Source organism: Syzygium oleosum, unplaced genomic scaffold (genome assembly GCF_021117445.2).
Source record: "Syzygium oleosum isolate NSW1041296 unplaced genomic scaffold, Sole_v2.1 Sole_v2.06, whole genome shotgun sequence".
NCBI lineage: Eukaryota > Viridiplantae > Streptophyta > Magnoliopsida > Myrtales > Myrtaceae > Syzygium > Syzygium oleosum.
This window is the reverse complement of record NW_026607490.1, coordinates 4,104,315-4,116,581: the sequence shown is the minus strand read 5'-3', so window position 1 is coordinate 4,116,581 and position 12,267 is coordinate 4,104,315. Positions and strand designations below refer to the sequence as shown.

At 43.0% G+C, this 12,267-nt stretch overlaps 2 protein-coding genes across 2 annotated transcripts; one reads left to right on the top strand and one right to left on the bottom strand.

Annotated features, from left to right (window-relative positions):
* The first annotated feature begins 880 nt into the window (after positions 1-880).
* Positions 881-5,579, top strand: LOC115682983 (receptor-like cytosolic serine/threonine-protein kinase RBK1). Its single transcript, XM_056312433.1, has 8 exons — positions 881-896; positions 953-1,531; positions 3,513-3,770; positions 4,116-4,270; positions 4,362-4,441; positions 4,528-4,663; positions 4,834-4,983; positions 5,170-5,579. Exons 1-8 carry the CDS (start codon positions 881-883, stop codon positions 5,326-5,328), a joined length of 1,533 nt encoding a protein of 510 aa, XP_056168408.1. The 3' UTR covers positions 5,329-5,579.
* A 128-nt stretch (positions 5,580-5,707) lies between these two features.
* Positions 5,708-11,966, bottom strand: LOC115682981 (nucleobase-ascorbate transporter 11). The gene is made up of 10 exons (XM_030607360.2): positions 10,974-11,966; positions 10,295-10,392; positions 10,035-10,205; positions 9,599-9,699; positions 9,211-9,346; positions 9,008-9,058; positions 8,332-8,619; positions 7,472-7,706; positions 6,850-7,130; positions 5,708-6,344 (listed from the first exon to the last, which is right to left on the bottom strand). The coding sequence occupies exons 1-10, from the start codon at positions 11,689-11,691 to the stop codon at positions 6,123-6,125; spliced, it is 2,301 nt and encodes a 766-aa protein (XP_030463220.2). The 5' UTR covers positions 11,692-11,966; the 3' UTR covers positions 5,708-6,122.
* Between the last annotated feature and the right edge of the window lie 301 nt (positions 11,967-12,267).

The following is a 12,267-nucleotide window of genomic DNA, read 5'->3' as shown; positions in this document are numbered from 1 at the left end:
GTTCACGGATCAGTGTCCCGCCAAAAAGCTTAGCATCTTCAATAAGCTCGTCATATAATCTTGGACGAAGAAAAAGTTTAGACAAGTCCAACTTTCCTCTCCATCCTAGTCCTTATCTATCTTCCTCGATGCTTTTTCAGCCCTCTCGATTACTCAAAAAGAAAAGCCCATTGACGCCACGTACAACAGTTAAATACTAAAAGATGCACTGAACGCGCCGTCGTCGAGATCTTTGCTACTTCAATTAGGTCTCAGCACAGTAAATTCTGTATATACAAGAAATACGGGATCGATAGAGAGCGTTTTGAACAAATCAAAAGATAATAGCGATTGAAATTGGGACCCTTTAAAAACTCAAACGTCTTATAATAGCGTCAGTTCGATATAGGGTTCGCCTATTTTATCAATTATTTATCGGTACTGTTACCCCTCGTCGTACGGAGATGGGACCGTGGATAACGTTACAAAAACATAAGACTACATAAGAATGTGCCCTCCTAAGTCCGATGGGGACTACAGTAACGCGAGATTCCGAATTTACCCCCGCGGGCAGGTTCGGGTAGGTTCGTTGTTGCCCCCCCCGGCGCGCGCGCCTTCTCAGAGCGTTAGTTGCGCCAGAATTAACGATCTCTCAAAATTCCCAAAAGAAAAAAAAAAACGAAAACTTCAAAATCAACAGAAAAGGAATAAAGATAATAAATAAATAATAAGAATGATAACGGGATTGCGTCATCAAAAGGAGATTTCGCGCCCCGCGACTCGACTCGAGGCTCTATATAAGTGGCGAAAGAGAGAGTCAAAGGCTTTTGTGTGTGTGTGTGCGTGTGTGTGTGTGTGCGTAAGTCGGAGCAAGTTTTACCGCTTGTTTTGGCCCGCATCAATGGCGGCTGCCGGCGGTAAGCCGTCTTCCCTCCCGTTGTTCCCCTGTTTCGGCCGCGGCCCCCCAAAACAGAGCCCATCGTTTGTGTTTTTACTTTTGTTGCCGTTGTTGTTGTTGTTGTTGTTGCTGCAGAGGAGACGGAAGGAGGTCGAGGGATTCCGGAGAAGTGGCCGGGGCCGGATGGCATCGGGAAGGAGGAGGCCGGCGGCGGCGAGGAGGACCCGGTGGCGTCCCCGCGGGGCGTCCTGGAAATTCCGTCGCTAGGGTCAGACTCCGATCACAGCAGCAGCAGCAGCTCGTCCTCGACGGCGGCGGCCGAGAAGCCGACGGCGGCTCAGAGGCTGCACTGGTGGGGCGTGCTGGACGCGCTGAGGCGGAGTTCGGCGAAGAAGCAGATGCTTCCGCTGCTGGCGGCGGGGAGCCCGGCGAAGGGGAGGGCCGACGCGTGCGAGCTGGACGCTCCTTCTTCGCGGAGAGGATCGAAGACCACGACGGCCACGATGACGAAGAAGAAGAAGAAGAAGTTGCTGCGGATTCGCAGCGCCGAGGACGGGATGGATTGCGGGGCTCTGAATCTGCCGGCGTCGAAGCCGACTTGGCGGAGCTTCGACCTCGCGGAGCTCGTGGCGGCTACGGACAATTTCTGCCCTGGTAAATTTCGAAATTTTTAAAGTAAGGAAAATTTCTCGCATTCCCCTCTCCTTTCTCTCTTTCTTTTCTCAGAATTGCATATTCAAAAACATGCACTCAAAGCTATTCTTACATGAACTCGATTCGTCTCGATCGTTATTTCATTCACCGTTCCGTTCGGTTCGGTTCGAATTTAACATTAAAAGAAACAGAGCACGAAATACCGTATCATGAACAGTAGTGAGGTTCATGCAATGATCTCCCCTTCTGTTCATGTCCTGAGACGTGTACGGTCGAGGGTCGGGGCGGGGGATCAGGAAAGTGGGGCGCCTGCTTCGTCCTCGCTTTTTGCAGGGGGCCTGCTCCTCGGAAAATCAATGTAGCGGGCCTAGCGGCTGGTTGAATCGGTCGCGCCTCTTTGTTTGGACTCCCGCGTGATTTCCTATGCTCTGCTTTCTTTCCCAGAACGTGCTTCAAGAAACAGGGAGAAGATGGCGATGGCAGGGGAGGGACCCGGGTGTTTGATCGGTCCCCTCCCCGCCACCATTACATTTTTTGATAGTTCTGTTCTTGTTGACTCGCGTGGATTCGCGGAAAAATTTCAACTTTATTGACTGCTATCTCGAAACCATTCCCGAAAAACTGGTAGAATTTACACATTTGACTGCTGCCCGTGTGTGCATCTTTAGCTTTTTTTAACGTGGAATGACTTGCGCATGTTCCTCGTCCTTGTGTTTTGGCTTGCATGATGGTATTCAGATATGACGAGGTTGATGTTTCGTTGACTTGGCGATGTAAGTCCTCCCTGTTTTCTTCTTTTTTAATCTTTTGATATTCTGTAAAGAGTTCAATTCAACTAGATTAACTGTAGAGACGGCCCGTCCCTCCAATTTCTTTTTCCCAATTCAGAGGAGAAAAGGTCCATTCGACGGTCATCAACTACGATCATGAGTAGGCGAAACAGATGCGTGAGAGTGACTGATCGTTTGGTTAGCTCTTGTGGTCTCTGGATAGCCACTTTGGATGTTCCAACTTAGATATGTGATGTTTTAGGTGCTGAAAATTCGTCGACATCCGACTTCTTTTTTGACTTTTTGGTCAGACCCAATTGCGCAAAAGAGCAGAGGGCGGTAGGTATGCTGATGGAACAGCCGCAGCGAGATTCACGGCTTTAAATCGTGCCTTTGTCCACAGATACTTTGCACGCTTACTCCCACGAGGAGTATTTGGGAGGGATAAGTGCAAAAACAGAATTTAACGTTTTGACCCTTGATCAATAAAGGGGTTAAAACTTTAGAATTTGAAGTTTTAGAAAAAGCCCGAATCAAGTCTCGAGCGCACCACGGGTGGGAATTCAGGCATCGGAAACTCCCCCGTGAAAATGTTTGGTCATTTTCGACGCCTGAATTCCACTAACAACTGCCTCGAGACCGAATTATGGCCTTTTCGATTTATCACTGGCCAAAACCTTATATATAGTTTATGCACTCATCCCATATTTGTGAATATACTCACCTTTGTGTGATACGGATCTACACAGTGAAAGTGTGAACAGATGGTCTTTGCGAATTCCAAAGACTGCGATCTACTTTTGACCAAGAAAGGAAACGACACGACACCAACAAATGAAAAAAACAAAAGTGTTGACGAGGGACCAGCCACTCCGGATTTGGTCAAAGCCCGGGAGTGGCTCAATATGAATCCCTTTTTTTGGCGCGAGTGATTGGACGTTTATCAGCAAAGTAATTTCATTAAGCTATTCAGGGCAACCTATGCTTTTCATTCACTGAAGTCTCAACCTATCTTTGAAATCATGTTTTTGACTGTAATCCAACCTAATGATGGACAAAATCAAAATCTGTGGTGCTTCAAGACAGTTCCAAATCAGTTGCTACTATAGACGATTGAGTTCGTGTTCATTGGTGCATAAAGAGGAGGGAAATCATTGAAATTTAAGTATAATGTGAGTAACTCAGCCTGATTCTTTCTCGATCCATTTCAGAGAACTTGATAGGCAAAGGAGGGCATGCCGAAGTGTACAAAGGGCGATTATCGGATGGCCAACTCGTAGCGGTGAAGCGATTGCTCAAGAAAGATAAGGAAGAAGAGACTAAGACTGCCGATTTCTTGTCTGAACTGGGGATCATAGCCCACATTGACCACCCGAATGCGGCTCGGTTGCTCGGGTACGGCATCGATGGGGGTCTGCACCTTGTTCTCCAGTTCTCTCCTCACGGGAGCCTTGCTTCGGTACTTCACGGTGATGTGCTCTCTCTCTCTCTCTCTCTACATTCTACATCATCTTAGCTCTCATTGTCAAACATTTGATCCCCGCAACTGAGACGTACGAAGCTCAATTGCCTGTGTGTCAAACTAGCTAGCCACGAGCTACTTGTGCTGGATTGTTTCTCATCGGGTCGGATGACCCGAATATTTTATTAAGTTATTCCTAGCCTCCTGAATTCAACTCGAGCAAACCTTTGTTCTTGACTTCGTAAACATTTACGTGCTACAATAGTAACTGAAGCCATTAACTCACCTAATTGTGAAGACAAGGTACATAAGTCGTAAATGAGATACTGATGAATAATGTTCAGCGTTGCAGGTTCAACAGAGAGTCTTGAATGGAAAATAAGGTTTAAGGTTGCTGTAGGAGTGGCCGAAGGACTGAAATATCTCCACTACAGTTGTCAAAGGAGGATCATTCACAGAGACATCAAAGCCTCCAATATATTACTCACCGGAGACTATGAGCCTCAGGTACATTTTCCCCTTTTTCAGTTAGTACAAAGAGTCACAGCAATAGTAAGCAAGAATGAAGAACAAAAGGAAACCAAATTCTCTGTGGCAGATATCTGATTTCGGATTGGCAAAGTGGCTTCCTGAGAAGTGGGCTCAGCATGTTGTGTTCCCAATCGAGGGCACGTTCGGGTTAGGCATGCAGTTCCATGTAGTCATTTGTGATGATAATCGCTTATTTCCAATGCCTTTTCTTCTGTAATTTATATTTTTTACAGATATTTAGCCCCGGAATACTTCATGCACGGAATTGTAGATGAAAAGATTGATGTTTTTGCATTTGGAGTTCTGCTACTCGAGCTCATTACAGGTCGTCGTGCTGTTGACTCAACCCGCCAGAGCCTAGTTATGTGGGTAGGTCAATTTCCTCAAATTTTCTCAACCAAAATAGTCGTCAATTCGATTAGTCAAAGGAACGGTCATTTGTAAATTTTAATGAAGGTTTTCAACCTACTTCTCCTGAGTATTTTAGTTGCCGCCAATGTTCTGGAAGTTCTCTTTGGAATGTTGTCTCTTTTGTGCAGGCAAAGCCACTCCTCGACGTAAATAACATCAGAGAATTGGTGGATCCTCGGTTGAAAGATACTTATGATATTGTTGAAATGCAAAGAGCCACACTGACGGCTTCAATGTGCGTTCAATGCATATCCACCATGCGTCCAGATATGAAAAAGGTATGACAAATAAGCACAGGTTCTTGGTACCAAAAGTCATTGCTAGTGACCATCGCAGCACAAATGAAAAGCATCGCCATTAATGAATTTGCGCTCATTAATATCATCGCATTTAGTCCACAACAGCATGTTGTCTTGAAGTTAAGAGTCGGATACAGATGTCATGCTGGTTTTTCTGGGCTACAGGTTGTGCAGATGCTGAAGGGTGAGGATGGTGCCAAAGAGTGGAAGCAGAAATCAGTATCAGGAAGAGCACTTCTCTTGGATGCCTGTGACCTGGAAGACTATTCTTGCACTACCTATCTCAAGGATCTTAACCGGCACATGCAGCTTCTTATGGAGTAAATGTTCAGTGCATCAGCATTTCTCACAATTACTTAGTCATTGCCAAGAAGAATTCTTTGCATGTGCCATATGGAGGGGGAGAATTAGCAAGTTGGCTAATTGCTCAATTCCTTTAAAAATGTAAACACGAGCGCATCACCCTTTTTTTTTCCTAGGGAGTGAAAATATCAGAAAAGCATGTAAAATGGGTGCTATGATACAATCAATATGTAATCTCTTCCTCGTTGTCGTTACTTATGAGAAATATTAAAGATTCGAGCGATTATACTGATGGAAGTATCTTACACTTGCCATGTCTGTCAGATCAGAGAAGAGACACTTGAGCAATTATCATCTTTCAGTGATCATGCTCAAACCACATGGTTACCCCATTAAAATCTGGGACTAATACACGTGTTTACTTAATAGTTAGGTTCAAGTACAAATAGGTATATGCTGAGAGTTACATCATGAGGTGGTATTTGAGGCAATCTGGAGGCTTTCGGCTAGTCATCTGGATAAATCTATCCTTTTCCTAAAGACCAGATTAAATGGAATGGTCTACAAAATGCACAATGCAAAAGAATATTCTTTCTCTAGTTCCAAAACCATACAATTGACTTCTAAGGTAAAACATCACAACTCTATCTATGGTATAACCAAGTTTTTAGTTTGCAAGCAAGAGCTTACCATCAAAGGGTTTCTTCACAATCAGCTGTATCGTCTCCAAGAATTAGAGCGCTCCATTTTTCAAGGCTCCTTAAAAAGTACTATACAAGAAATCTTGCAGCACACAAGCCATCATCTGTCCAATTTTAGGCATTCAAACACCTTGAGCAGCAGAAGATCCGGGCAACTTTTCTAGGAAGGGAGTAATCAGCAAGCGAAGTTGGATCTGCCACTACATCATCCCGTTGTGTCCATATATATACCCCACGCTCTTGCCGATTGCCTGGAACTGTGGTGTCCAACACTATCGCCACCAATAGAGTCACGACCATATTCAACGACATGAGCGCATTTATTGTGAAATCAAGCTGGAGGCATTCACATCAGACGCTATATGTTAGTTTTGCTTTACAACTGGAAAGTGTTAAGCTCACAAAGCACTTCCAGCAGTATAGTGTAAAGTCTTCAAAAATCAGAGACGGGATAGTCATCATGGTACATTCAGAATCTCAAAGAAGAATACCACATTAAACAGTTCATTAAAAAAGTTATGGTATTTCAATTCATCCTACATCATGAAAAAAGTGAATCTATTAGGAGTTCATAGAAGCATTATAACATAAGTCAGTTGTATTCGGTATTCAAAATTGCTGACGTATGACTTCAATGTTGTCCCCTAAGTCTTGAAATGACTCTATTCAAACTAGAGATTAATAGATCAAGCATTCTGCAGATGGCAGAGACCACCCTGCCCAAAAGATTTGAATTTAAGTCCAAGGAACCCTCGTCCAAACCTAATCTAGAAAGAGAGTCAAAAGAGGAAAAAAGAACCAAAAAAAAAAAATGGGATCAAAAGGAGTAAGAGTAACTTACTTGAGAACTGCCACTGTGGACCGGACCATCTGATGCTGCAGCATAAGGTATTAAGTAACCAGGCAACATCAAGCTCGAATTCGGTTGGTATTGTTGAAAATAAGCGGGTATAGACAAACCAAGAAATAGTGAGACACCAACTATTATCATGTTTCTAAAGCTTGATGTCTGAGTATATTGCAACGTGGAGAGGCCCAGCGCCACGATAAGCGCCCATATGAAGCACAGTATAGAAGCAGCCAGGGCTTGAGGTATAGAAGCAAGGATTGCACCCACCTTTCCTGAAAGTGCATAAGCAGTGAGTGAAGTGAGAGTATGAAACATTAGGACAAGATGTAGAAATGTATATGTCCAACTACTTTCAGATGCTGAGTGATTTATCTATAAAGTCCATTATTAAAGATGAAAGCCCTAATTGAAAGAAACGAAGATACTTAAAGCCAGCTTAAGTTTTACCCTGGCTGACTTAACTAAATACTTTCTTTCAAAGGTTCTCTTTTTCTTCCCTGTTTATTTCTAATTAGAGTCATCAAGCATTATGCGAATGAGGAACAATAATAAAGTGCATGAGAATATAGATACAATACGGGCTGCTATAAGAGCATGTGAAAGGGTGCTATACCTATAAATGAGAAGAAAATCAGGAAAACGGCACCAACTTCTACCACCCTCCGATTGGCCACCTTTGTGATTCTTATTGTATGAAGGTTCTCGGTCAATGTTGTCGACCCAGTAGCGGAACCCCAAAGTCCTGCCAGTAGACTGCAGAAACCCTCCAGTGCGATTCCTCTGCTAACAATTCCAGGACTGGGAGGCTTCAAATTGACTAACGCTGATGCAGAGTGATATGTTCCAATCTTGCAAGAGGATGCAACATTGACAATAGCTTCAAAATTTAAACCCGCAGTTCTCTTATGTTTATGTTATTCCACCATCGAGTGGCTTTTGGCTATCTACTTTGTTTCTCTTTATACTATCTACTCTATCATCTGTGTCTCATCTGGCATCACAAAGCACCTAAAAACACTGGTAAAATACAAATAGCAGAAAAGCTGAGAACTCATTTTGATGTATATTCTGAAATTTTCCTCAAATATTGCCTAATAGGAATTAAAGTAAAGACATAAAAAGAGAGCTCAGTAGTTGTCCTAAAGTTTCAAAATGTGAAGAAGAGAAGATACCAATTTGAGAATTATCTCCACGAATTGATTTCAAGTCATTTTCTGATACATCACTTAGAAAAGTTCTCATGCTTGGTTTTTCACAAATTAGGACGAAAAAAATAGGCAGACAATTGAAGTAAAGGAACAGTTATGAAAAATAATGTCCTAGGAAACAGTTTGCCAAGTTATATCCCCTGTTATTTGTTTTAAGATTTTCTAAGATGGCTTATAACCAGACCTCTCCAGCAAATTCTCTTCAACTCCGTTCCATTTCCTGAATGCATTGCATTATTAACTGTACAAGGTACTGACTACTGACCGAATCCACAGATGCGACCAATGACACAACGATCATGATCATGGAAGTCCTTAAATGGAATATAGGTATACCCCACTGCATAGGGTATGGAATTCTGACCCAAGCAGCAGTTCTCATTGCATTTGAGACATCGGTTCTACAATGCTTCATACTGTACGCATGCTTTCTGCACGAATCAACCAATATGTTCGAACTGGGTATCTCGGGACTGCAGCCTTTGTAATCATATGCCCCACCGGCTGTCAAGAAGAATGCATATGCCCATATAATCATCACGCTGAATGGAACCTGCAGTTACTTAGAGATGTCATGTAACCGAGCTCAATCCTGTATAGTAACAGTGTTGTGCTCAAAATACTTTAAAATTGCCTTGCCAATTACAAGAAACGCTTGAGCAAGCTACTAATCAGATTTTCATGTGGTTGGTAAACCTAATTAAGGGTACTTTTCAGGGGAAGCATGGGCTGTACGATTCTAAGCACTTCAAAACAAAAGGGTTGGAATCTGCAAAACTTGAACATATAAATTGATGTCTTCAAAATTCCAAGTTCACAAGGGAAAAAAATCTATGCCTGGAACAACGGTTTGGAAGATGAATCTTAACACTTTAACAACTATTCAAGACTGTACATGCCATTCGATCAAAAAAGAAAAAAATAGAAAAGACTGTACATACCGCATATATTCGGAACAATCTATGCCCAAAGATGGAGATCCCTCGAAGATACTGGAAAAAAAAAAAAAGCGATGTTACTACACGTGATAAATTACTATGTTTGCCTGAACAGAATAAAAACAGAAAATGACTTTAAAAAAGACAATCAATTAAAGAGACTCATTGATAGAGATATAAGAGTGCAAGCAAGAGAAGCCTCTTACCAATGAGAATATAAGAACCAATAGTATCAGCGGAGCGCTGATCTCCACACAGCTACCAGCCTGAGGAAAACCATAGCTGAAAAATGCTAAACCAACTGCAGCAACAGTTGGTGCAACCACCACAGGGTTTATCAGCCTGCAAAAGCAGAATCATATTACCTGAAAGCTCAAAAAATTTAGCTTTGATCCATAAAATTCTAAATGAAATTGAAAGAAAATTGTAGACACTGTGTTAGGTTTTAGATCATAAAAGAGTTTCCTAAAAAAAATTACATTAAGAACTGTCTTTTAATCAGTATGCCACAGTGCATCATTTGTAGATACAAAATTAGCTCTACAAGTGTAACCAAATACATGCAGGAACACTCATCTATAAAATCCGAATTACCTGATTAATAGAGACATTAAACCCGTAAGCCCTAGAAAGCTTTGGAAAATTGAACCAACGATTATAGCCCCTTGCAATTCCCTCATTATATGCCTAAACCTCTGCACTTAATTGGACAGTACAAGTTAGCATAATTGCAAGAATTTCCACAGAAAACAAGAAAAAGACTGCCTGGGTTGCATGTTCAACATTTCAGTCGAGAGTAGACAGTAGATCTCCTTTTTTTTAACCTAAAAAAGTACCACTAGATATAAAAGACGATATCGAAACAACAAAAGAGACCGAGACAAGGTGACACATTTGTTGTTCTTCCTGCATATTCCATCAAGCTGATTCCTTGCATGCTCATTGCGATCATTTTTCCCTAAACGCATGGAAGAAATGGTAGGGAATGAATCTGTATGACAGTATGAATCCATCAATATAAGAAAATTACATGTTCAGTGAGATTGCGATATTCCCGTGAATTCATTATTACTAAAGCTGGCGCCAAAAATACGAATGAGCTCCCTTGAACTAATGGAAGACGGGTACCAAAGTAAGAGTTCAGCAGCGTAGTAATGCCAGACACCAATAGCATTGTGGAAATTACAGTCGCAGTATCCTTCTGTAGTAAAAAATGTTGAAGATGTGTCAACAAAATATCAAAGCAACATTGAGAAAACATCAAATTTCTCTCTCCAAAACTCAGCTTACATCGGATCCTCCCATGTTTGGGACCATGATCAAGGGGATGAATATAAGTGAACCAGCCAGTGACAAATAGTGCTGCAAACTGTAGTAAATAATTGGTACTGCAACCCATGGATATGAAGAGGAGTCAGAATAGTACAAACTTTGACACTCAATGAGAATTCCACGTCCGATAACTTCATCGTTTCGAACAAATTAGTCAAGCATGACGCATAAGACGATTCTACCTTCTTCCAACAAATATGTGGTAATTGGACAATATGCATGTGTTGCTGAAGTTTCACAGAATTCTCCTTTCCCTAGTTGGCCTTAATATGGTCCAGTGGTTGGAAAGATTAAAAGAAAGAAAAAAATTACAAGAACTAACATTATCGTAAAGAGAAACTATTGCAACTAAGCATGTGTTTATTTCGCTTGAGTCATGCAAACATCCATGAAAAGCAAAAGCATCGAGATCACGTTTGGAGAAATGTAAGCATCACGCAGTTAGCAACTAATGCCCCTTCTAATTATAACAAGATAATCTTATCCGCCCTTGTATACGGGTCACGAAATGCAGCCTAAGTGCTCACTAGACACTGCCACACAACTAAGACAAGCCAAATTTAAAACTTAAGTAATCAAAATTTTAATGATCAGAGCATCGACAAAGACTTCTAAAAGAAACGGAAAGCTTACTGACCGAAGCCCGGATTATCTCTTAAACCCAACATCATTTCTGGCGACCTGCTCCACCACCCATTCTCCGGCTCTTCGCCGTCCGGATAGACATCGATCCCCACATCTCCTTCTTCCTTTCTATCATCTTTATCCGTCTCCGTGCCCGGAACAACCGCCCCAGCTCCACGCCCATTCCCATTGTTAGGATTCGAATTCTCATTCCTATCATTACCTCCCCCGAGATTCCCATTTCCATTCACACCGACTTTCCTCCCATCCTCCTTGTCCCTCAAACTCGCCTCATCCGCCACCCTCACCTTCTGATTCTCGACCCTCAATTGCCCATTTCTAGCCCCCAAGGCGCCGCCGTTTCCCTCTCTGCTCGCTCCATTCCCAGCAACCGAAGCGGGTTCGATTTCGGCTTCCCTGTTCGGTCTAGTCCTGCCGAGAACCGGATCGATCTCTATCTTCGGCGAAGAAGACCCTCCACCTCTCCCGTCAGCATCCCGCTCCAGATCAAACCCGCCGCTACCGAACTTCTCCCTCGAGCTGACATTAGTTTCTCCGGAGAAGGTCGAGACGAACCCGGTTCGTTTAGCCCAAGATCTCAGCTCTCTGGGGTTGTGGTGGTCGGTTCTCGGAACGAAAGGATCGATCTTGGCGAACATGGAGCCCAGTCTCTTGCCACCCACCTTCGCTTCCGCCTTGCCGGCATTTTTGGAGCTCGACCCAGCTTCCATTTCGGCTCTCTCGCAAATGGGTCGTCGTCAGTGAGGCTTGTTTCTCTGTCTTGACTTCAAGACAATAGAGAGGACGCGTGTGAAAACTGGAAACTGCAGCAAGCAGGACTGAGAGCAACGACAGGAGAGTAAGAGCGAAGCAAAGTGGGAAATTGGTATCATTTGGATTTGGAAGACCGGATGATGATGATGGGTACACGACAATGTTGCTGCCGCTTCGTCATCTGAGGATGGCGAGCTGCGGGAGTGAGAGAGAGAGAGAGAGAGAGAGAGAGAGAGAGTGTGACTGGAAGAAGGGGAGGGAGGAAGAGAGAGATTTTGCAGCGTCTTGTGGGGGCAGCGTCCTTTCAACTTCATTAGTCAATTTTTGCGGGTCGCAAATCAACGTCAAGTATGGTGCTCGGTTGCGAACGGTGGAGGATCCGTGAAATTACAGCAGTGCCCTGTTTTCGCCCGTTGGGAAGTTCGCAAAAGTGTTCGCGGGTTTTGCTTTGCGAGGAAGCAGGAAAAAGTTTCTAAGAGATATGACCGATATATTTTAAATTACAAAAAAATTAAATTATGTCAATTATGATA

Bases quoted from the DNA above. Each gene is read 5' to 3' on its own strand.
- LOC115682983 (XM_056312433.1), top strand. The intron at 1,532-3,512 runs GTAAATTTCGAA...GATCCATTTCAG, and splicing joins TACGGACAATTTCTGCCCTG to AGAACTTGATAGGCAAAGGA. The intron at 4,271-4,361 runs GTACATTTTCCC...TCTCTGTGGCAG, and splicing joins CCGGAGACTATGAGCCTCAG to ATATCTGATTTCGGATTGGC.
- LOC115682981 (XM_030607360.2), bottom strand. From the start codon at position 11,691: ATGGAAGCTGGGTCGAGCTCCAAAAATGCCGGCAAGGCGGAAGCGAAG. The intron at 10,393-10,973 runs GTCAGTAAGCTT...CATGGGTTGCAG, and splicing joins AAGAGATAATCCGGGCTTCG to TACCAATTATTTACTACAGT. The intron at 7,707-8,331 runs GTCAGTAGTCAG...TCCTCTTGCAAG, and splicing joins TGGTCGCATCTGTGGATTCG to ATTGGAACATATCACTCTGC.